The 26,429-nt window shown below is 54.5% G+C and overlaps 8 protein-coding genes across 8 annotated transcripts; 6 read left to right on the plus strand and 2 right to left on the minus strand.

The window, feature by feature from the left end:
* Positions 1-1,390: 1,390 nt before the first annotated feature.
* On the minus strand, positions 1,391-3,173 carry BO66DRAFT_316601 (Zn(II)2Cys6 transcription factor; the record flags this gene model as incomplete). Its single annotated transcript, XM_025643515.1, has 4 exons — positions 1,391-2,257; positions 2,310-2,444; positions 2,499-3,053; positions 3,114-3,173. The coding sequence occupies 4 exons, from the start codon at positions 3,171-3,173 to the stop codon at positions 1,391-1,393; spliced, it is 1,617 nt and encodes a 538-aa protein (XP_025506790.1).
* Positions 3,174-5,118: 1,945 nt separating this feature from the next.
* Positions 5,119-7,543, plus strand: BO66DRAFT_409197 (MFS multidrug transporter; the record flags this gene model as incomplete). The annotated part of the gene is made up of 4 exons (XM_025649162.1): positions 5,119-5,188; positions 5,276-5,508; positions 5,553-6,756; positions 7,512-7,543. 4 exons carry the CDS (start codon positions 5,119-5,121, stop codon positions 7,541-7,543), a joined length of 1,539 nt encoding a protein of 512 aa, XP_025506791.1.
* A 1,167-nt stretch (positions 7,544-8,710) lies between these two features.
* On the plus strand, positions 8,711-9,145 carry BO66DRAFT_281211 (LysM peptidoglycan-binding domain-containing protein; the record flags this gene model as incomplete). The annotated part of the gene is made up of 1 exon (XM_025643065.1): positions 8,711-9,145. A coding segment is annotated over one exon (435 nt), but the record flags the coding sequence as incomplete, so codon positions are not given.
* Positions 9,146-9,983: 838 nt separating this feature from the next.
* Positions 9,984-11,739, plus strand: BO66DRAFT_435863 (cytochrome P450; the record flags this gene model as incomplete). The annotated part of the gene is made up of 4 exons (XM_025650887.1): positions 9,984-10,202; positions 10,279-10,912; positions 10,979-11,301; positions 11,365-11,739. The coding sequence occupies 4 exons, from the start codon at positions 9,984-9,986 to the stop codon at positions 11,737-11,739; spliced, it is 1,551 nt and encodes a 516-aa protein (XP_025506793.1).
* A 489-nt stretch (positions 11,740-12,228) lies between these two features.
* On the plus strand, positions 12,229-14,720 carry BO66DRAFT_251529 (putative C6 transcription factor). The gene is made up of 4 exons (XM_025642963.1): positions 12,229-12,362; positions 12,460-12,585; positions 12,678-13,428; positions 13,483-14,720. Exons 1-4 carry the CDS (start codon positions 12,247-12,249, stop codon positions 14,683-14,685), a joined length of 2,196 nt encoding a protein of 731 aa, XP_025506794.1. The 5' UTR covers positions 12,229-12,246; the 3' UTR covers positions 14,686-14,720.
* A 34-nt stretch (positions 14,721-14,754) lies between these two features.
* BO66DRAFT_418455 (DUF453 domain protein) lies at positions 14,755-17,233 on the minus strand (the record flags this gene model as incomplete). The annotated part of the gene is made up of 2 exons (XM_025649744.1): positions 17,008-17,233; positions 14,755-15,985 (listed from the first exon to the last, which is right to left on the minus strand). Exons 1-2 carry the CDS (start codon positions 17,154-17,156, stop codon positions 14,755-14,757), a joined length of 1,380 nt encoding a protein of 459 aa, XP_025506795.1. The 5' UTR covers positions 17,157-17,233.
* A 2,849-nt stretch (positions 17,234-20,082) lies between these two features.
* On the plus strand, positions 20,083-22,527 carry BO66DRAFT_469190 (uncharacterized protein). Its single transcript, XM_025652708.1, has 2 exons — positions 20,083-20,397; positions 20,454-22,527. Exons 1-2 carry the CDS (start codon positions 20,281-20,283, stop codon positions 22,272-22,274), a joined length of 1,938 nt encoding a protein of 645 aa, XP_025506796.1. The 5' UTR covers positions 20,083-20,280; the 3' UTR covers positions 22,275-22,527.
* Positions 22,528-23,843: 1,316 nt separating this feature from the next.
* On the plus strand, positions 23,844-25,902 carry BO66DRAFT_435868 (MFS phosphate transporter; the record flags this gene model as incomplete). The annotated part of the gene is made up of 3 exons (XM_025650888.1): positions 23,844-24,151; positions 24,209-24,519; positions 24,584-25,902. 3 exons carry the CDS (start codon positions 23,844-23,846, stop codon positions 25,900-25,902), a joined length of 1,938 nt encoding a protein of 645 aa, XP_025506797.1.
* Between the last annotated feature and the right edge of the window lie 527 nt (positions 25,903-26,429).

A 26,429-nucleotide genomic window follows, 5' to 3' on the forward strand; every position in this document is an offset into this window, starting at 1 on the left:
ACTTCGATGACATCAGGTACTGTATGCAGGACAGTCGCCAGTCTGGTTGCCTTCCGGACAAGTACCCTCATCCGGAGTTTTACCGCTGTCCTCACTGTAAGATGAAGTTCGAGATACGCCTGGTCTCTTGCGGCAACGACGGTGATGCTTTCGTTATTACCAGGTATCTAAATCTGGGCTCGGGTGGCGTCCACCAGGAATATAAATGGCAACGACATGTCGGTGGTTCTGTTCTCTCGACTTACGACAACCTCACGCTTCAGCCCCAGGGCTGGGGCGAAATGATCTTGGAGCATGAGAGTAGTAACGGACTTTCCTATCAAGATCTGACCCACCGAAACGGTCGTCTTTTATACCAGAGAGCATATGAGCGAGAGATGGATCAACTGTTGGAAGGAGAGTGGGTACTACAGCAAGACGAACGACTACCGCAGGATCTGAGAGCGGCACTACCGATCCGTCGCCGTTAACTACACCGTGTTTCCCAGAATCGGCATTTAGACGGCTGTCTCTGCAATACTTGTTACTTCCTTCTTTCCTTCTTTCATCTTCTTCTCTTTGCTTTTTGCTTGCCTGTTTCGAAAAACCAGCAATGATGCAATGTTCAGATCCGTTTCGTCTTGAGGCTCATTGCCTTCTCCGAGAACAACACATTCTTAGCTTTAACTGCACAGTACACCTTGCACCCACTTCAACTTAGATAGATCTTCTGGTGTTGTGAGCCGAGCAGTGGATCCCTAATTAGCTAATGGAAGAACGCAATCAGCATTTACCTGTGCCATCCAGCTTTATTATGCGCAAAATCCTGTTACCTCCGGCAGAATGAAAGCCTCTACGGAGGCTTGCTAGCGCGCCCAAAAGCGACTACCACATAAATAACCAGAGCGTCAACTCTGGAGTATACAGCCTATTATGTACTGTACCTATCGTTCTTCCACAATACTACAAAAAGTTCGGCGCGGGCATCGGCGCAAAGGTTCAACCTTTATGGGGAATTTCGGCGCCCGGAGGTTTTAGCTCACACCGGTTGAACCCCTAAACGTCCGGGGGCGGACTCGGAGGGTTTATGGTTCAACCTTCGGCGGGTTTGGGCTTTTTTAGTTACCGGGTTCAACTTACCCGCTCGGGGTTTCCAAACCGAGGAAGTTGGTCCCCGGAGACTATTTACATACTACGACGTGATTTCATTGGTAATTTGCTTATGGCTATTGTTGGGGCATTGGTGGGAGGGTATTGATTTGCTGATAATTTTGTGAATGGGTGGCGAAGTGTTAAAACTCTCGGATTATTCATTGCAGTAGAGAAAGTGTTCATGTTTCATGGCTCGTAGCGCGTCATAAATTAGTGTCTATACATAATGGCCAGAGTCTCGGATAACCAGCGGGTGGGCTCACTGGCTCGGTAAACAATGCGAGGTCGCGCTCTGTGGAGGCATCGCGAATGGCGAAAGTGGGCATGCATTCCCACTTAGCACGGACGCGAGGCGATACCCCATGGTCGACCCGATGCACTCCAGTCCCTTTCGACACAGAGAGACCTGCTCTGCTGTGGAGAAGGGCGAGTTGGCCACCAGCCACATTGGCCATAGTAATGTCGAGCTATTACCCAGCTTGCTATGCGGGTGGAGTTGGAACGCGCCTGTGGCTTCGTTGATTTGGCCGAGGATTGTGGTTACGGTCAAACAGATCAGATCCGTCAGGTCCTCAATTCGATCTTCGAAGTCGATTTCGTAGAGCGATGTGGGATTATGTGGGCCTTCATCGGATGAGTCGTCGTCGCTACCGTACGGGTCGTGTCGGGGAGGGTGTGGTGAGGCTTCAGGCGTTGTTGTGTCTTCCAGATCGTCGAGCGCGTCGCAGCATGCTATTACTTGGAGGTAGAAGAAGATTTGGGTGGCTTGTACGACGGCGAGGAAGCAGGTCGTCCAGGGGTCGCGAGGAGTTTGTGGCTTCTCGGGAGGACTGTTCTCGAGAGTCGTGTCGAGGTATTGGCGTTTCCAATGACCGGGAATCCGTTCGTTCCAGGTGTCGATCTCGTCGAGGATGCAGCGGGCGCGCCACAGAATTGAGCGGAGTGATTTGGCGGGTTTCGAGCTGTGACCCACGGTTTCTCGGGTTCGTTGGACAGAGTTACAGAACTCGGATATCTTTCCCGTGATGATTCCCGAACGATAGATGAAGTCCGGCTCGTAGATCATATTGATCGACGAAGGCAGAGAGGCATACTGGTATTGGTTGTTGGCTATGGCTTGAATTTGCTGCTGGCCTGTTAACCTTGTGATTTTGGTCGGGCTGGGTGAGTTGACCTACGGTCTGAGTGAAAGCCCAGCCAAAGAGGACTCGGCCATATTTGCTACTCCGAGGTGGCCTCCCTCGCAGCTGCATGAGGGAGTAGATTCCTGGGATGTGAGGGTTTGCGACGTCGCTGTGATCACCGCTTATGTCCTGTATTGGGTAAGCGAAGTCTTTCTCGTGGGAGGACTGACCTGGTTCACTTACAAGAAACATACTCAAGAAAAGTGCCGCTGCGAATACTTCATCCTTCAAATAAGCCCCTTCAATGCTGAGTGCAGTGCTCAGTGAGTTTAAAGCCAGTCCATAGTGCCGTCGAGCATTGGCATGCAGCTCTCCACGTCTGGAGACATTGTGCAAGGAAAGATAGGACACGCTAAGCACGGCATGCTTCAAGCAAGGGTCATCACCTTTCTCACGGAACAAGTCCGGAAGAAATGCAAGGTGACCCTCACAAGGAGACCTTTGGGCGTGAAGGACATACTGATCATAGAAGTACCCGAGGGACTGGGACTCCCAGCAAGGAGCAAGGGTGGGTACCAAAGGACCCAACCCTTCGGAGATTAGGTTGGTGGAGCATACTGATAGCTCCGAACCCTCAGGGTCTAAGTCCCCGGAATCAGCAGGAACCTTCGCATCATCTGTCAAGGTCTTGTGTGTTGAGCCGGGCTTATAGGTTCGAAATGCGAAGGCATCGGGATAGCCTGTGCATTGCCTGTTATGTGTCACGCAACGACGACAAACCGGTCTCTCCCCATCGCACTACAGAAGAGAATTATTAAGACCACACAGACATCCAACTTCTGAAAGTGACCAACATACCTTGACCTTTCGCTTACGGCATACATAGCAGCCAGTACTCAGTCTCCCAGGAAACACCATGGACGCATGTGTCAGGCAGGCAGTGCGTGGAAGTATAGGACGTTAGGCAAATGTGAATAGATCCGACAAGGTCGGAGGTTCACAGGTGAGAATGATTGCGATTGCAGTAATTGTCAATTCGGTCAGGAAACAGGTGATGGTGAGGTTGAGATGGAAAACTCGGGGGCGAGCCAGGCCCGACGGCGGCCATTACCAAGAGGGGTCACAGTCGGCAGACAGTTTCGGGTCCACAGCAAACGCCCTGCTAACTCCACCCGGTATCGGCTTTCTCCACCGAAACTGGTAGGGGGTCTCGCAAGCTACCCCCGAAATCGGACTAGGGTCTTGGCGCGCTCGTCTCCGCCGTTCATGGAATGGGCCATTCAGGATATGCGCATCCATCAGATATCGGGAAACATGTTGGAGGCGAGCATTGAGGTTCCACGTAATCAGTAGGCCAAGAAGAAAATGCTTTAATCCTCATCATGTGGCGAGGGGAGGAAATAGTGCACTTGTTGTTTGGTAGAATTTATACATCAAATTTTGGTGTCGAAAGTATAAACAAAAACTACACCATGCCAGAACAACATTCTCGCTTAGCGAAGGCCGAGGGAATTGCTTGCTTTATGTTTACTTCATTGGAGTGTCAGGTGACCTTCCATCTTGACATGCTGACCGATGAGGCAAGAGCAGAGCAATACCGGACCTCGTCACCGCATCAAAGTCTGTGATATGCGCCACGTCAACAAGACCAAAGAAGCCTACACAGAATGCTGCTGAATAAGTACAGCTCCTCTTGATCTACAATTTGAAGCGTTCAGAAATATTACTCAGAACCCCAGGAATTCCCCGGCACCTGTGAGAGCGGCAACTGCGAATTCATGAATACCGGCTCCATGAATGGCGACCGGCTCTAAACCCCAGGACCAGGGAACGATGACATTTGGTTTCCAGATGGCCTCATGCACTCATGATGAACAATCCTTCTAGAACAGGGCGGTGATTCACTGACCTGATGTCACCCCGTCAGCTCACAGCCACGAAACCTGTCCGATTTGGTGAAATGGGCTGCCGATTCATGCCTCTGAGTCTACGATTCTCCAAAAAACAGCCGATCTGGAGGATGAGGACCTTTCATATGCACTCCGGAAACCCTTGACTTTGCGTCATGCCGAGAGTATTGTTAAAGATTCCGACCAAACAATAGGCGCTGCAATGACCTGGACGGTCCACAGTCCACGGTCGCACTCCGGGCTTCCGCATTAGGAATTCCGGCAAATGTTCCATCAATTCAAGGTCCCAAGTCCGAGATCGCTGATTGGATCTACAACTTCTTGCGCCTTATCAGCAACCGAAGCCGAGTGACTCCAATCTTCACAGACTCATTTTTTCATGACTTGATGTGGTTCGTGCACCTTTTAACGCAACATGCACACAGAGTTAGCAAGTTGTATCAATCACATGCGCTATGTCCTACAAAGAGGCCATATCTCGTCGGCGCCAAAGCAAGCTCGTGGGAAACAGCCAGAGATCTTACTAAGCTTGAGGTAAGAACTGGGACAGCTCAACCGTTCTTGATTGACTATCCAAGATGCGGGACCGGGGAGATCGATGGATCGGAAAGCGGGCGTGCATCATCTCCACTGCTGCCGTTTCTGACCCCCGGGTTCTATGACGTCGCACCTCCGCTGGCGAATCCATCTCACATCTACTTCCACTTTAGGTCATCAGCATGAGTGGAATGAAAAAAACTGCTTATAAGACCACATCGGTTCCTCTTCGTGATACAACACCTCGACTTCGTTCCATCATAATACCGTTCGTCTTCATTTCGTCTGATAAATGGGGCACCCAATGTCATCTACACACTACACGTCTACTGAGGCCTACCATCTACCCTTACAATTCAGTCGAAGAAGCCTGGTCGACTCTGAAGAATATTCTACACTGACTGTGCACCGTTGCCATGACCTCGAGGAACCAGTCGCCGCGCTCCCCCCTATTTGACCCTGAGAAGTCGGAAAAGAAGGATTCTGGTCTTGGAGACTGCGACTTGAGCCCTGCCCGAAGGCCCACTAACATCCATGATGAGCATGCAGCATCCTCGGATACCGATACCGAAGTGCGAGGCAAATTCCGTGGCGATGGGAAGCGCGAATTGACTGAAGAGGATGCATACGAGAAACTTGGCTTCTGCTTCCCATGGTACAAGAAATGGGGGATTTTGACAGTTATCTTCGTTGTTCAAATGTCCATGAACTTCAACAGCAGTACATATTCCAATGCCGTGGTGCAGTTGTCGGAACATTTCCATATCAGCCAGCAAGCGGCTCGAGTCGGTCAGATGATCTTCCTGGTACCTACGCCTTTGGCTGCGAGCTATGGGCGCCATGGAGCGAGGAATTCGGTCGATGGCCTATTATGCAACTGAGCCTTCTTCTCGTGAATGTCTGGCAAATTCCCTGTGCCTTGGCACCTAACTTTGGAACCATGGTGGTTGGTCGCGGCCTTGGTGGGATTAGCTCCGCAGGAGGCTCGGTCACCCTGGGTATGACCGCTGACATGTGGGAGCCAGATGACCAGGGCTTTGCTGTCGCATATGTGGTCTTGAGCTCTGTCGGTGGGACGACTATTGGGCCTATATTCGGAGGAATGATGGAGCAGTGGTTGAACTGGCGATGGAATTTCTGGATCCAGCTTATTTTCGGTGGAGTCACCCAAATACTCCATTGCTTTTTCGTCACCGAAACAAGATCTACCATCTTGCTGGATCGAGAGGCGAAGCGTCGGCGCAAATCTGGTGAGGATCCAAATGTCTATGGCCCGAGTGAGCTCAAGCCTTCCCGGTTTGACGTGAAAGAAATCCTTTGCATTTGGCGTCGCCCATTCGAGATGTTCCTGCGCGAGCCCATTGTGCTTTTTCTATCTCTTCTTTCTGGCTTCTCCGATGCGCTAATCTTTACCTGCATCGAATCGTTCTCCTTGGTCTTCAAACAATGGGGCTTTAATCCACTGCATGTTGGATTGTGCTTTGTCGCTATTTTTGTTGGCTATCTGGTTGCATATGCCATTTTCCTGCCCGATATCTACCGCCAGCGCTTGATCCGACGACGAGATGGTGATGCGGCCCGGGTGGCTGAGCGCCGGCTCTTACTTTTGCTTTTCATCGCACCCCTGGAGACGATCGGACTCTTTGGCTTTGCCTGGACGTCCATGGGCCCGGAGTATACCCACTGGATGGTGCCTCTGGTCTTCGTATTCCTGATTGCCATCGCAAACTATGGTATCTACATGGCTACGATAGACTACATGGTGGCGGCTTATGGCGAGTATTCCGCGTCCGCCACGGGCGGGAATGGGTTCGCACGAGATCTTCTCGCCGGGCTATCCGCGATGTACGCAACCCCGATGTATGCCAACATTGGCGGACGCTTTCATCTCCAATGGGCTAGCACTATTCTTGGCTGCTTGGCTGTCTTGGTGACCATTCCGATTTACATCTTTTACTGGAAAGGCCCTGAGATACGGGCGAGGAGCAAGTTCGCACAGACCCTTGCCGCGGACAGGCAAAGACACACCACTAGACGTCGGAGCAGCCAATTCAGTGCGTCGAGGAAAGCTTCTATGGTGTAGAAGCATGTTGAAATCTTCGATTCGAATGTACTCTTTCCAACTTGTTTATAATATCTTGATGTCAATCTTAATCAATCCCATTTATAGAACTTCGTTCTCGACTTGAAATCACACAAGGTACTACAATATGGAAATCTCACTTGAGCTTCGTTAGCTGGAGATTGTCTAGCTGCTGCAGTGTGATTGTTTTTTTTAGCTCACTCGTTGGTTGGGAGAATTGATAGGTCTGCGGGCGGTGTGGCCTGAGGCATGGAGAGCCTGACTGAGACTAAACACCAAACCCCTGTTCAAATGTCTTACTTGTGCATTCCCCGCTCCTTCTTCACTTCTCAACTTTCTTCTTCTATTCCAGCTCATTCTTGGCGCTGCCTTCTCTTGCTGTAACTCAATGGTCCATCATCTGTTTTTGTTTTCTACATGCAACATACAACTATTTGGGACATACTCATGGACAAGGCGAGCAAGTCTTTGATTACATCCCATAGCATGATGTACCGGAATGCAACGCTGCACGCTGCACGCTGCACTTAGTCGATAATACCTACTTGTGATCTGCTTGAGAGACATGCAGTAGCTTAGATGCATGCCCCCCGCCCCCGCACTGACCTTCAGTTTGATGGCATGACAAGCGGAGAGTGATAATTCTTCGTCAGGTACATCGCTTCCTTTGGCTTGACTCCCCCTCGCTATAGGCCTGCCGTGAACTAAGCTTTTCCTTTCACAGAGAACGAATTTTGAACGCGTATTGCGACATGTGAACTAAATAACAAGGGCTGGAAAAGATACTTGGGGCGTGCTTATGACGACGACTGATTGCTTTGACTGTCTCACCTCATCCCCGGGAGGAAGACCTGCATGTCAGACAATATGAGCTCATATGCCGATCATCCGCGGAACAAGAGTCACACAAGGCTCTGGGCTTAGGCAGTCATCCTGACGAACGGCACGTGTGACTTATTCTTGATCCTCTGCCTTGATGTCCCGTCCATGCACCTTGCCGAGTCTTGAATTATCCCAGAGCTTATCGAGCAGTTGATAGTAATGAAGTGTTCTCAACCATGGTTCGCAAACTCATGCTGACTATCTCGAAAAGCTTTCCGCCGTAATACTTATGTAACGGGTGAATCGGGCGCCTGATGCAGGAACCAGAAAAGAACAATCCCATACAAAAACTTGAATCTATTCAATCACAACTAGACCCTTGTGAGACACAATACGAGCGATCCGCGGAATCCGACCAACGAGACGCCTGGAAGTATCGGCGTGTCACTCTAACTGCAAGCATCCATGTACTGTCTTGCAGGATGTCAGCTTCGCTTGGGAAGCGGTGGCCGAGACCCGACATCATCGCCATTTGCAGTCCCTGCAACAACCCGACTGCCTTCCGAGTGTGCCATAGGAAATCTATCCTGGTCAACGAGAAGGTACACCTACCGGCAGGGGTTCAGTCAGGCAGCCAATGAAGACAGAAGCTACCTCGGGCATCCTTTAGCTATTGGACACCACATCCTTCAGTTCATCAGATGAGCCCCGGAATATGAGACCTGCATTAATTGCGGCTGTTGTATGTGGGGAGACGCTCATCGTCCTCGGTCCAGGTATCTGCGCCAAATGCAAGAATCCCTTCTTCTGTTGATGCCAGAGGGACCTTGTGACCTGCGGTTGAGTTCAACAGGAATCAGCGCTTCAGCATATAAAAGGAAGCGTATTCTGCCTTCAACAGGTGGATAGGAACAAGCACCAAGCCCGACAGATCAAGCATCTGAGCAACAACCTTTCAATCATCAGCCATGCACCTCTCCTACCTTTCTTTTCTCACCTTAGCTGCTCCTTTGGTAGCAGCCATTGCTCCTCCTGCTGCATCTCCGGCACCGACCACGCTCATCACCGCCTCCAAAGTTAACAGCGCCGCCGCAGCCGCAGCCCCCAGCCCTACTCAGCCAGGCATCGCCGCAAATTGCAACGCGTACCATCTGGTGGCGAGTGGTGAGACCTGCACCAGTATCGCGACGACAGCCGGCATCTCCCTGACCGACTTTTACTCGTGGAACTCCGGCGTCGGCAGCGGGTGTACCGCCCTGTGGTTGGGGTACTATGTCTGCGTCGGGGTGGGATCAACGGCGACCACCACCACCACCACCACAAGTACCACCACGACCGCTCCGGTGTCGACTCCTACCCCCATCCAGACGGGCATGGTGACCAACTGCAATAACTTTTACCTGGTGTCGTCTGGCGATACGTGCACCACTGTTGCGACAAAGGAGGGGATCACTGTGCAGAACATTGTGACCTGGAATCCGGCCGTGGGGACGGGATGCACTAATATGTGGTATGGATACTATATCTGTGTTGGGGTTTCGGGATGAGCTGAGCACGAGGGGATATCCTAGTGGCTGTGAAGCGAGAGTTTTGGATGGGAGTTGAAATGCTTTAACTATGATGGGGCTGTTGCATGATGAGTATGTCTGATGTTGCACAAGGAATTGGTGGATGTCATTATTCCATGATCGAGTTCGGCCAAATAGGGTAATATGATTTTAATTCATGCTGATTAGCAGACATTGAAGTACTATACAACCCTAGGCATGATCCCGTCCAAGGCCTTTGAGCGTCCTCAGTCTTATCAGCGGAGTTTATACCATGTCTATCTCTAACTTACCATGTCGGACCTAAAGGAAGCGCCACCTGCAGTATCGGCCCGACGGGAGCAGCAGGACGGATAGTGGCGGAAGGAGTCAGCGGGCACAGGCTGCAGTAGGCAGTTTCTGGTTTCTGGGTGATTTCTGGGGCAGGTGTCGATCTCGGCCCCGGTTCCGCTTCCGTTGAGAGCGGGGTCGCGGTGTTTCATTCCGAATTCCCGCCCCAGCCAATTCACGCTCGTGCATTTGTTCATTTCAACCAGGGTGAAAGTGCGGGGAATCACCTTACTAACTACGCCAGCCGACTCTCTATTTGCTGCAGCAATGGATAACGAATGCAGTTGGCCCGAGTCCTCTTTGTTGGCCGGGTGGCCCATGACGCAAATCCACTACGATTTTCAAGGTCTAGCTGCATGAGGACCGCTGCATAGCCAGCTCTGAGCCATGATAAGCCGAGGAGAACCGCGGAGGTGAGGTGTATAAAGCTCCAGATTTCTTTCAGACACCACCGTCAAGAAAAAAAGTCAAGTCCACTCCCAATTTTATCGCTCACACCATGTCCTTCCAAACCCTCGCCCTCGCCGCCGTCGCGGTGGTATATTTTCTGATCCGCTATCTCAACCGCACCGACGTTCCCAAGATCAAGGGGATACCTGAAATCCCTGGGGTGCCTATATTTGGGAACCTGTTGCAATTAGGCGACCAGCATGCTACTGTGACGAAGAAGTGGGCGAAGAAATATGGCCCAGTGTTCCAGGTTCGGATGGGAAATCGGGTATGTGACCCGCAACGAACAAAAGGCTGACAAGCGAGTCGAAATATAACTGACGGAGCATACTTGTTCCTTCCAGCGCATTGTCTTCGCCAACAGCTTCGAGTCCGTCCGCCAACTGTGGATCAAAGACCAGTCGGCCCTGATTTCGCGCCCGACCTTCCACACCTTCCACAGCGTCGTGTCCAGCTCCCAGGGCTTCACGATCGGCACCTCGCCCTGGGACGAGTCCTGCAAGCGCCGACGCAAGGCGGCCGCCACCGCGCTGAACCGCCCCGCCGTGCAGTCGTACATGCCAATCATCGACCTCGAGGCCACCGCCAGCATCCGCGAGCTGTTCCAGGACAGCGACAGCGGCACCAAGGACATCAACCCGGTGGCGTATTTCCAGCGGTTTGCGCTCAACACCAGTCTGACGCTGAACTACGGCTTCCGTATCAGCGGCAACGTCGACGATGAGCTGCTGCACGAGATCTGCGACGTCGAGCGCGGCGTCTCCAACTTTCGGAGTACCAGCAACAATTGGCAGGACTACATCCCCCTCATGCGTCTGTTCCCCAAGGCGAACACCGAGGCCGAGTCGTTCCGCGTGCGCCGCGATAAGTATTTGACGTATCTGTTGGATATTCTCAAGGACCAGATTGCCAAGGGCACGGATAAGCCGTGCATCACGGGAAACATTCTCAAGGATCCCGAGGCGAAATTGAATGAGGGTGAGTCATGATCGATGGACTTTCCAAAGACAAATCATGTCGAACGAAAATACTGACAGTCACCAGCGGAGGTCAAGTCCATCTGTCTCACTATGGTCTCCGCCGGATTGGACACAGTTCCCGGCAACGTCATCATGGGCATCGCCTATCTCGCCTCGGAAGACGGCCAGCGCGTTCAGCAGAAGGCCTACGAGGAGATCATGAAGGTGTACCCGGACGGTGACGCCTGGGAGAAGTGCCTCGTGGAAGAGAAAGTCCCCTACGTGACCGCCCTGGTGAAAGAGACCCTCCGGTTCTGGACCGTGATTCCCATCTGTCTGCCGCGCGAAAGCACCAAGGATATTGTCTACAACGGCGCGACCATCCCCGCTGGAACCACCTTCTTCATGGTATGTTGATCTCCGACATTGTTTCCCGGTTTAAGATAAAATTCTTACTAACCCCATCTCCAGAACGCATACGCCGCAGACTACGACGAGGAGCACTTCGACAAGCCCGAGCAATTCCTGCCGGAGCGGTATCTGGAGGTGGGCGAGGGCACGGGCACTCCCCACTACGGCTACGGGGCTGGCTCGCGCATGTGCGCGGGCTCGCATCTGGCCAACCGCGAGCTGTACACCGCCTACATTCGCTTGATCACCGCCTTCACCATGCACCCGGCCAAGAACCCCGACGACCGCCCGATCATGGATGCCATTCACTGCAATGCCATCCCCACGGCGTTGACAACGGAGCCCAAACCGTTCAAGGTGGGATTCCGACCGAGGAATCCGGAGAAGTTGAAGCAGTGGATTCGGGAGAGTGATGAGCGGACTAAGCATTTGTGAACCATTTGTGAATGTAAAGTATTTTTGAATTCAGAGTTGTATAGTTGGGAGATCACTATATGCATAAATAGTATATACCTAGTTTGCAGGTAGCAATTCCTTAAAATTTACACGTAGATGATGAGTGCATGAATACTTTCCAGGTTGCCAGTTGGGTATTCACCAAGCAGGGCAACAGATTATTATGGTAGTATATCTCCGACTTATCAATTAATGATTGAATTATGCATAGACTAAAGTGTGGTGCACGAGGTGCAGGTGGTCGAGATAAGCACCACTGGCGCCAGTTCGGCCGAGATATGGTTACGTTACTAGTAGCCTCGGGTGCGGAATCCCCCGCACGGGGTCTTCCGTCCTTTCTGACCGCCACCGCGTTTGTCTTCCAAGTTTCCCCGCGCTGCGCCCGGTCGGAGCACTACCTAGCATCGTCTGTTTACCGTCCCGTCTACTCTCCTCCGTCTTCTCCGCACTCGACTTCTCGCGCGCAGTCACTTCCACACCCCCATCATGGACGCTACTACCTCTCTAACAACATGGGACTTCTCGCCCCCAGCAGCACACCGGGATGACTCTGACGGGGTCAATCCACGCAAGCGACGGCGAAAGTACATCGCCAAGGCTTGGTAGGTGCATTGCCCTTCCTTCTTCCGCGCCTCCCTTCGTTCCGTTCCCTGAGGTACACTAGGTTGGGTCAAGGATCAAGACTAACATACAAACAAGCAACGAATGCAAACGTCGTAAGATCAAATGCAATGGCGAGACGCCTTGTCAGCGGTGCGGCCGCCAACGCATCGACTGTATCTACGACAAGCCCCCTCGTCACACCGATGGCGAGTCGGATCAGCAGTACGTTTTCGCGCCTACACACCCACCCACACCCACACCCACACGCCCTGCACGTGTTGGTGGAAGTCCCACCCATGCTAATAGACGCCCAGGGTCTACCTCGAGCAACTCTGTAAACAGATGTCTGCTATGCAGGAACAAATCAAGACCCTCTCCGCAGCTGTCACGACCTTGACGCAGCACAGCGTCACTGCCACCGCGATCGCGGCGCGGTCGGACGCCGCGGCGGTGGGGCACGGGGCAGCGGGCAGCCAGCGACCATTCCGTCGCCGCCGGTCCACGATCAGGGAGACCGCGTTCCAAGGCCCAACGACATCCGCCTTTAGCTTGCATTTGGCCAAGTCGAATCTCCTCCGCCAGGGGATCGTCGAGCAGACGGACGGGGCGGAGGATGCCGAGGCCGATGCCGATGCTAACCATCCGCCTTCGCCGCTGCCGCCGGATTCGCCTGGGCCGGCGACGTTGCTGGATGCGGCGCGGCCCGAGGGGGATCCGCTGTGGTCGTTGGACAAGGCGGAGGCGATACGGCTATGTCGCGTGTATGAGGAGGAGATGGGCATGATGTATCCCGTCTTGGATTTGCAGGACTTGCTGGATCAGGTCGAGGTCGTGTATGGGTCGTCGTCGGCGGCGGCGGTGGCGGCGCGTCCCGAGGGGTCTCGGGCGGTACCTCACGCCGATGACGTCCAGATCCTGCGGTTGGTCTTTGCGTGTGCGTTGACGGCTGAGGCGGCGGGGAGCAGCGAGCTGGCGATGCGGCTGTTTGAAAGTGTGCGCGAGGTGGCTGATAATTGCGTGTGGGGACCGTCGGAGATTAAGAGTATTATCTTGTTGACTCTGGTTGTGAGTGAGTTCTATGTTGGGGGGTGGTGTATGGATGGCTGACAAGCGCTCTAGGCGATCTTCTATTTCCAGATCGACGAGGAAATTCTGGCTTGGCGCATCGCTGGCATCGTGGAGCGCATGTGCCTGGAAAAGGGGCTGCACCGACGGGAAACACTTGGCCAGCCGGCCATTGTCGCCGAGGGGCGGGATCGTGTTCTCCGGCTGTTCTGGTCGATTTATGTTCTCGACATACGGTGGAGTTTTGGGACGGGCATGCCGTTCTCTCTCGAGGATAGCGACATCGATCCCTGGCTACCGGAGCCGGAGGAGAAGACTCCCTACCTCCGGGTCATGATCCGGTACAGTCGCATTGCGGCCAAGGTGTGGAAGTTCATCTCAGCCTTCAACAATACGAACGAGATCAAGAAGGATGAGATGAATTATCTGGACTGGCAGGTCCAGCAGTGGGTGATGAACATCCCGGAGATCCTGCGTCTGGAGCAGCCGCCGTTGTCGGCCTCGAAGACCGAGCCTAAACCACCGCGCAGTCTGCATCGCCTGCGTGCGTTGCTTTACCTTCGCTCCAACCAGCTCCGCATGCTCATCCATCGGCCCGTGCTTCACTCTGCCGCGCATATCGTGCGGTACCCGGCTGAGTCGCAGATGGTCGTCGACCTGGCCAGGGAGACAATCCGGTTCATCACGCGACTCAACGAGACGACGGATATCTACCGTCTTCAGCAGGTGACCTTCAACTGGTTTCTCGTTTCGGCAGTCGCGGTGCTGTTTCTGGCTGTCGCGCAAGCCCCGTCACAGTTCGGTAGCGCCTGTCGTGAGGAATTCTACCTGGCGTTGGAACTTATTAAAGGCTTCTCGACAAAGTCTTATATCTCACTACGATTGTGGAAGTCAATTCGGAGTCTGCGGAAGTTGGGGCCGCAGGTTATGCGTCGGCAGCCGGAGGCAGCGGAAGCTGGGCCTGATGGTGCGGATGTGCTTAACTCTGCAAAGGAGCAGGAGATAGAACAAGCGAGTGGCGCGGTTGACCCTTCAATGCAGTCAACGGGCAGTATACCGAGTCTCACGCCGGTGGATGGGGTGCAGATGACGAGGGAGTTGATGGAGTGGTTCGAGGCGGTTGGGAGTTTGGAAACACAGATCATGGGGATGGGAGCCCTGCCGCCGCATCAGGAGACCGACGTATGGGGAAGAAGTGGACAGTATATGGTTGACTACGGTGGCGAGCTGTCGAGCGTGATGAAGGATTGCTTCTGAGAACCGCCTCTGTGATTGATTCTCCACGACTGATACTATGTACACAATATGAGGTCTGCGGCATATTTGTTACTCATCTTTCCAGAACACCCTTCCCTCAAACAACCTCCGCGCGGTCGAAAACACGCGACCAGATTGCAGACTGCCATCCTCGGCGAACTCGGCCCCCACCAACATGTTTCCACTGGCATGTCCGATTGTGATCCCGGCAGCATCGACCGTCTGTCCCCGTTTCACAACCTGCGACACGGTGCTCCCTTCCACCCTCGCCGCGGTTGCCAGAGCCAAGGCCACCGTGATGGGCAGTGCTTTATGAGGCTGGCCTACGGAGAGCGCCCTGGCCACCAGATCGACCTTCTGCGGCGTTTGACCCTTGGCGACCGAGCGCGCATCCTCCCCGGGGGCCGCCACCAGAGCGATCTTGGGAATGCTCCCGGGCACCTTCTCGGGCGACGCTGCGATGCCCATCTTCACGCCGGCCAACCTCCGGATGCGATCCAACTTGTCCAGCAACCCCACGTCGGCCGTCAACTCCTCCGGCGTCAGGTTACTCTGGACCCTCAGCTTCGCCGCGGAGACAAAGACACACGGATTGGCGACATCGATACACGTCGCCTCCACTTCCCCCTCGACCTCAAACACATCCACCGCATTCCCCGTCGGGAGCAACTTGCCCGTGACCGACCCGGCGGGATCCACGAAATCGAGCTGCACCCGCGCCGCCGTGCCCGCCACCCCATCGATGGCGAAGTCCCCGCTCGTCGCCGCCTCATACTCCGGCCCTTCCCCCTTTTCCGACCCCGATGCACTCTCCACCACCGGGAACGTCGAATGAATAATCTTCCCCGTATTGGTGTTATGGATCTTAACAGTGGCCTGATCCCCCTTCACCCGCGGCGCCCGCACCAGCCCCGCATCCACGGCGAACGGCCCCACCGCCGCACTCATATTCCCGCAGTTACTCGTCAGATCGACCTTGTCGTCGACCACCCCGACCGACACGAACGTGTAATCGACGTCCGCGGCCGGGTGGGTTGAGTCGCCTTGGATGATGCAGATCTTGGAGAGGCTGCTGATGCCCCCGCCCATCCCGTCGAGTTGGCGCCGGTGCGCGGCGTCGGGACTGCCCAGCACGGCGCGGTAGATGGCGGGGTGGGTGGAGGCGTCGGCGGGCAGGTCGGTCGCGTTGAAGAAGACGGCGCGGCTGGTGCCGCCGCGGTAGTAGGATGCTGGGAGGGAGCGTTGGGGTTTCGTTTTGGTTTTGGGGGTGGCCAGGGGGGCGGTTGTGGTGAGAAGTCGTCTTTTGTTGAGGTTTGGGAGGGGGGGTTTGGGGAGGTGGCGGAGGGTGGATTTTAGCATTTTCTTTTTGGTGTGTGTACTGTATGTAGACTTTGAGGTTTGGTGGATAGTGGTTGTGGTTGTGGTTCTGATTATTGGTATTGGGATTGGGTTGTGATGTGATGTGAACTTAGGGTGTGGTTAATTGAATCCGGGGGGAGGTTGGGTTTTGTACCTAGTAGTTAGTTACAGAATGTTCTAAGTTGTGCCTAAGTATGGTATGGGGATGTGGGGGTTCTGTCGGATGCTTCCGATATTGCATTTGCTTGGCTCCGCTGCTTGGTGGTCGGTGGCCGGATGGGTCCGAGGGTTGTTCTAGTAGGGCATTGCATTGAGATCGATCTCAAACACTGGCTATTCCCCACCATGCTTGATCTTCAACATACTGCAACTAGTTCCAAATAAATATTCTATCGAATTTGACGTTGTCAGTAGTAGAGGTACCCCCCCAAACAAGCAAACTACTTCGACTTCCAAAACCCCCCCCTCAACCACAAAGTCCACCCCACCAGTCCCGCCGCCACCGCCATCCCCGCCGCCCCAAACACCCACGTCCCCTGATACTCGACTTGCACCGGCACCCCCGTGCCGGATTGTCTGGCCGCCCCCGCGATCGGATTCCCAACCAACGCCCCCACCGCCGCAACCGTATACGCCACCCCGATCCGCGCGCCCACCTCCGACACCTCCCCCGGCAGATTGGCGATGATCGCCGGCGGTAAGGACACGATACTCCCCGACACCAGGCCGTAGATCGCGACGATGACCACCAGCGCCGGCAGGGTGGTGGCGAAGCGCCAGAAGAAGAGGATGATGGCGGTGGCTAGGCAGCCGGGCAGGGCGAGGGGGAGGCCGCCCCATCTTTTTTTTTGGGTGGGTTAGTGTGGGTTGATGGGTGGGGGAGGGGAGAGGGGGGTTACGTTTGGGGTAAGGGGGGGGTAAGGAAGGGTAAGGGAAGGGAAGGGTAAGGACCGGGCTACTCACCGATCAGCTAACCAGTTCGAGCCGATGCGGCCAATCAAGCTGGTTGCGTTCATGATGCTGAGCAGGTAGAAGGATGTGTCTTGGTCGATGGAGAGGTCGAGGGCGTAGTCTTCCACGTAGAAGAAGGGGATGTAGACTGCGGCCATCATTGCTGTGAATGCTGTTTTCTTTGGTTAGAATCATGGGGTAAAGGGGGGTAGTCTCCAGCGGAGTGATCCAAGGTTGGTAGGGGGCTTGGGGGGATACCGGCGGTGAATGATACAAGGCACGAATCGGAGGTGAATTTCCTCCACTGTAGGGGCGCGCGCTTGGCATGGCCGGGACGGAGGCGCATCACCGCGGCGCAGGTGATGGAGCCGGCGAGCATGACCAAGGCGAGCACGCGCACGGCCCAGGGGAACCCGATGCGGACGATCAGTCGGCGGAGCATGATCGAGTAGATGATTCCCGCTGCATGGGGCTCGGCCTCAGCCTCAGCCTCAGCCTCAGGTGGTGAATTTCACAGAGAGGGAGCGTTATCGCGTACCTAAACTACTCCCTGTCGCCGCAATCCCCGTCGCCAGCATGCGCTTCGCCGAGAAGTACAGCGGCAGCACCGCCACCGAGGGCACGACCAGCAGCCCGCTCCCGATCCCCACGCAGATCCCCTGCGCCAGGAACACCTGCCAGTACGCGGTGCACAGCGAGACCATCAGCATCCCCACCACCTGCAGGACGCTGCCCGCGACCACCAGCAGTCGCAGATGGCCCCGGTCCATGATCGAGCCGACAGGCAGCCCGATCGCCATCATGAGGAAGAGTTGCACCGAGCCGATCCAGGCGATCGCCGACGGGGTGTAGTCGGCCAGGAGAGCGGTGGTGTAGTGGGTTTCGAAGACGCCGTAGGAACTGGTGAGACCCCTGGTATTGGGTGGATTACTTGCTGGTAAGTTTGGGCACGGAAACAATGTGGAGATGAGGTGACGGACCAGGTGTTGGCGAAGATCAGCCAGCTGCCCAGCACTTGGAGCCATGCGGTCAGGCCGCCGTCCATGCGGTGCTTGGGTCCGGGGGTTGGCTCGTGGTCCATGGTTTCTGTCGGCCCTTCTGCAAGACTGTCTTGGACTTCTGTGGGATTCAGTCGAGGGAAAGTCATTTGGGATGTCATGTATCGTTGTTTGATCCTACAGTTCCGAAGGGGGGCATTTTGAATCCGATGCCGTGCCCGATGCCGGCGGGAGGGTGAGATGGATCATTGCGCATACTTATGCGGACAAGACCCTGACTGCTCTCGGTGGACCTTCCGGCTTTTGTCGACGATCAACATGTCATTAAGCAGATAGTGTATTTCGGGCATGCTGCTAGAAGCCGATCATCAACAATAAGATCAGACTTGGGAAATCCTAAAGTGGGGAAGGGAAAAAGCAGCCACTCAACATCCTCGGGTCGGCCAATGCCGATGACCCTTGCATGATCGGGATCGGCGGCGGCGATGCTTGCAGCGCTGCTTTTCTCCATGCTATAACCCCGGTGGGAATGGATCATCAAATGTTGTAAATAGTCTCGGGCGGCCTTGCGGTGTCATCGTGCAGCCAGCTTGGGAGTTGTCTCGCAGTACCCCTGCGCTAGTGTGGCAGTAGTTTGTGTGTTACCAGATACTAGATGCATCCGAAGGTCTGATAGAAGACAAATACCTCGGTTTGATTGTCTTTAGTCTACAGCGTACTCCGGTGTCTTCAATGTGTGCGATGCAATCGATCCATTCGATTTCACGGATCTCTATTTCCCGTGACAGCTCTCGGAGTCTGCACGAGTAATGGCCGGTGTCAGAGGCTTGGCTCCACTTTCTCTCTCCCTGGTTGAATCTCTTGAAGTGAACAACATTGATGATGGCCTGTTGCAGGACCCCAAACCGGGATCTGCAGTCGAAGACACAAGCCTGAAATACAAGGTGTCTATCGCAAATACTCGGTCCTCGGACCTTCATTCTTCCGTGGTTCTCCTGGTCTGCATTTCATCTACTTTCATTGGGACCCGCCCTGCTGCAAATAAGAAATGCAGGAGTACCATGATTCATCAAATAGCGGTCGCTTCCCATCGAGATCATGCGGCTCATCCTGAACCTTTTCTCAACCGTGATTGAGTCTCACAACCCCCCGATCAATTGCTGTCATGATGCTTCTAGCTCATCGAGCTTGTAAGACATGCTCGTGCATTATCCTATGGTCATTGGCTGCCAGAATCGAACTGCTGTACTGACAGCTGCCGCTTGCATGCTACCCAAAGCTTATTTGTGGGGCGCCGAATCAACAAAGTCATCTTTAGCGATCAGTTCCACTGGTCAAGAAAGAAGGCGTACGTATCCTTGTGGGGGCTTCAATGCTCTGGGCTTAATTCTCAGGACATGAAGCCGAGATGCGTTGCTAGTTATACGCCACTGAGCCTACTGAGCCACTGCAGAGTCCAGGCACTGAGTCTTCGGAACGGAGCCCTTATCAATCAAGATCCATGTCACAGATGGCAAGTCTGGCTTCTGCAATGAACTAAGAGACAGTACGACTCTGATGACAAAAGAGTGACGCTTATTGTGGATGAATCGTCTGCAAAAGATACAGCAAGTGATGTTACGTGTTCCAGTGTGATAGAACAGGTGGCTGATACCAACTGGGGGAGATGTCTATGCTAAAGAGACGTCAGTTTCACAGCTCGTTTCAGGATTGGTCTCCTCGTAACCTGACGGGGTATAAGGAGCATATGAGTCCTGCGCAGCGCTTCAGCCTCCAACTGACACTATTCTTATACCTGACGGGTTGTATCGCGGCTGCGAAGACAGGTTACGCCCTCACCAATTGGAGGTCCCCGATGGTCCCTTAGTGTCGGGCCGCTTTGCCCGTTTGTCACGAACACGAACGCCTCCGTCGCTTAGGATTCCCAGTTGATGGGGAGGCAGTGGGGCCGCCCCAAGGCTAGAAGCCGATAAACCCTCGCTGCGATACCCGTGGTTTCACGTGGTGGGGACCCTTTTGCCTCTTCTCTTTGGCTGCCCACGCCTCAATTCCCAATTTTTATCCCTTTTATCTTGTTCCTGATTTTGTCGTCTGATCGTCGTTTTTGTTTTTAAGAGCTTCGCTTCTGTCCTTGCTTCATGTCTTCCTCGTACCCTCTTTGCCTTTGCAATTTGCTTTGCATGTAGCCATCGTCAAGCCATGTACTGCTGACCCCATCATGCAACTGTCGATCTTTCTTTAAGCCTCACCCTCGCTATTTATAGACTTCTCATTCGTCGCGAACACAATGCGCTCACTTTCTTTATCCTCTTTTCTGCTTCTGCTTCCTTCCTTGCTTCCTTCCACGGAAGCTGCGGACACATTTGACGTCACTCGCGATGATGACCTCCTCTCGTTTGTCACTGTACGTTTTCAACTTATCAATTCCTCCGGACCCCAGACTGACCGTCTCGCTCGCAGATGCCAAATGTTAAGGCAATCAAATACAACATAACCTATCACGATCGCAGTCGCGTAAGCCCCGGGTACTGGTTCGTCGCGCCGTACAGTCACCTGGACGCCGATCCATATAACAGCAAATTCGATCCCTGTCAAGTGGGACCTCACATCTACGATCAGGACGGCAAGCTGGTCTGGACCGGATCTTGTCTCCACAACAACCGCAATGTCTTCGACTTCAAGCCTACGAGCCATATCGCCGATGGTGCCACCCATCTTTCATTCATTCTCCAAAACAACTACATTAACGACGGCACGCCGTTGGCCAAAGGTGCCGCTTACATACTCAACGACAAATACTTGGTGGAGAACACCATTCCCATCACGAATGACCTAGAGCGGTGGGATCTGCACGAGTTCAATGTGCTTCCGGGCGGGAAGACGGCCTTGGCGGCCTCGATCCGGATTCAGGACCAGTCCCTGGCGGAGTTGGGCCGGCCAGCGGAATCGAGCCGAGTGGCTTCGGGAGGGTTTGTGGAGATCGACCTGGCCACCAGCGCGGTGCTCTTCGACTGGGACTCTCGCGACAAGATCCCCCTCCACGAGTCGGACCATGTGATGCCGTGGTCGCCGCCCGAAGGAGGAGGAGGTCTGGACTACATCCATGTGAACGCGGCGGACAAGAACGTGTACGGCGACTACCTCCTGTCGGCTCGCTACACCAGCACCATCTATCTGATCTCCGGGCAAGACGGGCACATCATCTGGCGCCTGGGCGGGAAATACACCAACTTCGCCATGGATTTCACCTTCTCCAAGCAACACAACGCGCGATTCGTCTCCGCCAACGAGACGCACACCGTCTTGTCGTTCCTTAACAACGCCTCCGACGACTTCACCAACCAAGAGGACGTGTCCTCCGGCATGATCGTCGAGCTGGACACCGTTCGAATGACCGCGACGCTGCGGAGCCGCTACACCCGTCCGGACGGGAGCCTGAGTCGCATGCGTGGCAACCTCCAGCGGCTCGAAGGAGGCAACGTCTTCATGGGCTGGAGCGCGCAAGGCTACCACAGCGAGCACGCCCCGGACGGCACCGCGCTCATGGAAGCCAAGTTCCTCTCCCCACGCTTCAACAGCTACCGGTCGTACAAGTTCCCGTTCGTCGGCCACCCCCAGCAGCCGCCCGCTCTGGCCGCGTCCGTCTACGCCAGCAAACCCAACCAGGCGCATCCGTCCGTCGCAGGCGCAGCTGCGTCGAATCCCGAGCTGATCACCGTCGTCCACGTCAGCTGGAACGGCGCCACCGAGGTCGCCGTCTGGAATTTCTATTCGCAAGCGGACGAGACCTCCGTCCCTTATCTGATCGGCAACGTGACCAAGCACGACTTCGAGTCGGTCTTCGTGACCCCGGGCTACTGGGACTTCGTCTCTGCCGAAGCGCTCGATCGCAACGGGAACTCCCTTGGCTGGTCGCGGATCATCCGCTCCGATATCGAGGGAGCTCTGAAGTACGCATCCGAGGATGGAGAGCAGCTGCTCCTCGTCCCTGATGATCCTGCTTCGCTGGTGGCTGTCGAGCCTGCTGTCGAGGAGATGGTGGTGGACCCGGCCACGCTGGTCGAGACCATTGTCATGGACGAAGAAGTGGCCCAGGAGGAGTCCGAGCACGTCTCCGATGCAGACGATCTGTTGCGGGCCATCAATGATGTGGTCATCGGCATGATTCTGCTCGCTTGCTTCGGCACGATTCTGATCTTCTGGTGGACGCGGAGGTTCAAGTGGCGGCCACACCGGTATCTACGGCTGGCCTCTTCCCCGTTGCATAGCCCGGCGGTATGACGAGGGGCCGTCAGGTGTACAGTACTTTCTACACTGTCATTCATAATTGTATATAATGGTATCTTGCTGTCGTTTGAGCGTGGAGTCGGTAGAGCATTGAGAGATCTTGTATCTGTCATTTTTCAATCACTGAGATAGAAAAGATCTTGACCTTTCTGGGACCAACGCACTCGTCAATGTGCATTTATGGATTGAATGATCTGGGAGGGGCATGAGAATCTGTAGTGCAGCGCATCGTATGAGTCAGTGAATGGACATGAAGATTGGCCTGACTATTCAACTGCGTACCATAATTTTCCAATGCGCCAAAAGTCATGCTAGTCTCCTCAATCTTCATCTCAATACTCAACGCCATGATGGTCTTCCTGCGCAGGACCAGTATATATTGCAGCCGAGGAAGACCATGACATGAGAAGTCGACATGCCGCAAGGGAGGATCAGTGGGTGGTATCTGAATCAGAAGAAACTCACAGAATCCTGGAATAACCGTAGCCCCAGAGAAAAAAGAAGAACGTCCTGGCACTTGACTCTCCCATTGTAATCCAACAATGGGTAGTTGGTTAATTAGATGATGATTGATGAGGCACTCGGAGAACAGAGGATTCGGGGCCTAGACTCGATACAGGTTAGGGCGTCGATAGGGGGCGCACGGGACGGCGGCCAGCGGGCGAGAGAAAACAACCAGGCCGGGCACGTGCGCTCTTTCTCCTCTTTGATTCTACCTCTCATCAACACACGAGACACGAGACACTTTTTGGCCATTTCGCCAAGTGCAGCCCACTTGGTGCTACAGGACCGTGGATGCAAGTCACAGCTCTCTCCTCGCACGTGGTGCCACGCCCGCTGCCATGCCGGGTGTCGCAGGAGCCAAGTTGGGCCAAGTTGGGCCAAGTCTGGCCAAGGAGGCTTGTCTGCTCCCCTTCTTCTCTTCTTCTCTTGTCTCTGCTTCTTCGCTAAACCTACTGTGCTCGGGGCCATGACTCAGTCCGACCCGGTCCTTCATCTTAGTCTCCGATTTGAACCGGTTAGTTGCGATGTGATAATCGTGAATTCATTTGCAATGGAGATAACAGCAAGGTCTGCAATCTAGATGCTGGCGCACAGCTGCCGTCGAGCAGCGGCATGGGTTGTCCAGGCCCGAGGCCACCGTCAGCCAGCCCGCCTTGCCAACTCTCGCTCATGCAATCAGAAAACCCTCGTTGGTCGTTGAGCCTAGGGAACCGAGATTACTTGACACACTGATCCGGTCCAACTGTCACGTTGCTTCCCTCCGAGGCCGAAGGCCCACTAGTTCGTCTCGCTTGACCGGGGTGAGATGCAACTGCCTGGCCGACTAAAGCACCGCTAGTGGACCAAACCAACTGCTTCTAGCCAACCACAATCTCCACCGCTAGAACGTGCTGAACGAGTCTGATGTTGATGGTTCTCGGTGCATATAGCATCATAATGCAACCCCTTCGCCGTTCATGCATATTTAAGCCCATCAGTTCTCCTCCCTCCCCCCCTTTTTCGGGTAGGATCATCTGTCTCTCAACAGCCTCGAGGACCTTTTGTCAATACATACTCGATATGGCAGACTTTGACGCTTCTCGCGAGCCCGACATGGCCGCCAAGCACGAGTTCCCTGAGATGAGCCACAGCGAGAAGGAGGCTTTCGACAAACTCCTTCGCCCCGATGATAGTTACACCCAAGCGGGTGTCTACTGGGCCGATCTTTCTCTCGGCCAGCGGATCAAATTCGTCCGCTCCGTGGACTCCAAGGAGAGTAGCCGTCAGTGGTCGGCTCTCTGGCAGCAGTTCAAGGCCGATCCTTTGTCGCCGCTGATGAACTACTTTCGTGACACCGTCATTCCAGGTGCTGGTATTGGTCTGGAAGGGTAAGTCCATCCTGGCTGGGACTCTCTACAAGAAGATGTTGGTCTGATGTGTCATAGTTATGTTTTGCTCTCCATCGGAAACATCTCCACCCTGTTTGGCAAGTCCTTCGAATCTTGTTGGGGCAAATACGAGATCTGCTCCAAGAACTGGATCTCCGCTATATCCTACCTCGAGATCGTCGGGATTATCATCGGACAGGTGTTGGTCGGTATTATTGGCGATTGGATCGGCCGTCGTTGGGGTCTGCTACAAGATGCCTGGATTATGATTCTAGGCTTGGTCATGCTGGTTTGCGCTTGGGGTACCACACAGAACGGTTGGGTCATCTGCTATGCGTGGTCTTTGTTCATCTACGGCATCGGTGTTGGTGAGTATCTGCCTCCTTGCCTTTTTGGTCCCAATGATACGATGACTGACTGGCTGTCTGATAGGTGGCGAGTACCCGATGACTGTCACAAGTAGCATGGAGAATGCCGTCGGCTCTGGCAAGCTCTCTACTCGGGAGGATCGTCTTCACCGCGGCGCCAAAGTGATCTCATGCTTCTCGATGCAAGGTTGGGGTCAGGTTCTCAACCAGGCCTTCCTCATGATCCTGCTTCTGATCTTCAACGCCGGCAGCGGCGAGGAGCCCATCAACCAGACCGCCACCCAGTGGACCTACCGCATCTCCTTCGTGATCCCGCTGGTTGGCACTCTCTGGCTTCTCTATTACCGTGCCTACCACATGAAGGCCGCCAGCAAGCAGCTCGCAGCCACCAAGAAGGCGGCCAAGGTGTCCGTGACCGGCTACGACAGCGAGTCCCTCCGCTTGACCTTCAAGCACTTCACTCCGCGTGTCCTTGCCACGGCTGGTGGCTGGTTCGCCAACGACGTCTTCTTCTACGGCGCCAAGCTGTTCTCCAGCGACTTCATTGCCGTCATCAGCCCGAAGTCGAAATCGATCTTCACCACGTGGCAATGGAGTTTCATCGACGTTGTCGTTACTTTGGCTGGTTATTACTTCGCCATCGCCTTCGTCGACAACAAGCTCTACGGCCGTAAATGGATGCAGATCTGGGGCTTCTTGCTCTGTTTCATCATGTTCGTGGTGCCTGCGTTCAACTACGACTACTACACGGAAGCCGCACACATCCACTCGTTCCAGACGATGTACTTCCTGTCCAGTTTCTTCAACCAGTTCGGCCCCAACTGCGTGACCTTCCTCGTGGCCGGTGAGGTCTTCCCCACCCCGATCCGGGCGACCGCGCACGGCATCTCCGCTGCGACGGGCAAGCTCGGCGCGCTGCTGGCGGCCGTCCTCTTCAACTACATAGATACCCAGACCAAGTTCTACTTCGTCCCGTGGTGGGGACTGCTTGGTATGGCCCTGACGTACCTGTTCCTACCCGACACCACCGGCCTCGACCTCAAGGAGCAGGAGCGCCGCTGGATCTACATCCGGGAGGGCCGCGAGCACGAGTATCACGGCGTGGCCGTGCACCCGAAGCATCTGTCGGTGTGGGAGCGCTTCCGGGGCGCCAGCAAGTATTACAACCCGGAGCTGGATTACCAGCAGCGCATCCGCGAATACCGCGCCGAGTGGGAGACCAAGATGGCGCGCCTGAGCGAGGAGACCAAGCGGGAGGATGATGCGGACGCCTTCATTGAGGACGAGTTACTGGGCGGCTCCGTGCACGACTACTTCTACCGCACGAGCTCGTTGAGCACGGCGCACAGTGTTGAGAAGGTTGACGCAGCGGAGGCGAAGTAAACTGTGTTTGGGTTCGATGCGAGCAGCGTGATCGCACTCAGCTGAAACTCAAATCGGCGAGATCCAAGATTATACCCCCCTCCCTCCCGGTTTGTTGAAGCAAGGAGGAATCTTACCTGTGTTATAATAATGTCTTTTATGGCTTTTGACATCCTGTTTGGGACAGTTGATTTTGGGACGAAAATTGGGACTGTTTACGTATATTAGTTTAATGCAGAAAGAACATCACACTATACTTGCCTTTCCTAAAGGGACGTGTCAAAGCACTGCTTGTTCTGACCCACCGGACCTGTCTGATTCTGCCAGTGGGGATAACCAGATCACAAAACAGCCTCGCAGACATCCCGCGCAGGGAAATGGAGGCCCGATGCCCCACGTAAACATCCGGTACATCTTTATTGGGAAGTAGTTATGCATTTCCAACGCAGTTACCGATTTGTTCCATCGATACACTGTTTGGATATCATGCCCTTACGAGGCTAGCGCTTCGTAACTCCATGAGGACCTGACGAAGGGTGACGAATGCT

The sequence above is a fragment of the Aspergillus aculeatinus genome, assembly GCF_003184765.1.
Source record: "Aspergillus aculeatinus CBS 121060 unplaced genomic scaffold BO66scaffold_9, whole genome shotgun sequence".
NCBI classification, from domain to species: domain Eukaryota; kingdom Fungi; phylum Ascomycota; class Eurotiomycetes; order Eurotiales; family Aspergillaceae; genus Aspergillus; species Aspergillus aculeatinus.

Bases quoted from the DNA above. Each gene is read 5' to 3' on its own strand.
- BO66DRAFT_251529 (XM_025642963.1), top strand. From the start codon at position 12,247: ATGGACGCTACTACCTCTCTAACAACATGGGACTTCTCGCCCCCAGCA. The intron at 12,363-12,459 runs GTAGGTGCATTG...CATACAAACAAG, and splicing joins AAGTACATCGCCAAGGCTTG to CAACGAATGCAAACGTCGTA. The intron at 13,429-13,482 runs GTGAGTGAGTTC...CAAGCGCTCTAG, and splicing joins TTATCTTGTTGACTCTGGTT to GCGATCTTCTATTTCCAGAT.
- BO66DRAFT_469190 (XM_025652708.1), top strand. From the start codon at position 20,281: ATGCGCTCACTTTCTTTATCCTCTTTTCTGCTTCTGCTTCCTTCCTTG. The intron at 20,398-20,453 runs GTACGTTTTCAA...TCTCGCTCGCAG, and splicing joins ACCTCCTCTCGTTTGTCACT to ATGCCAAATGTTAAGGCAAT.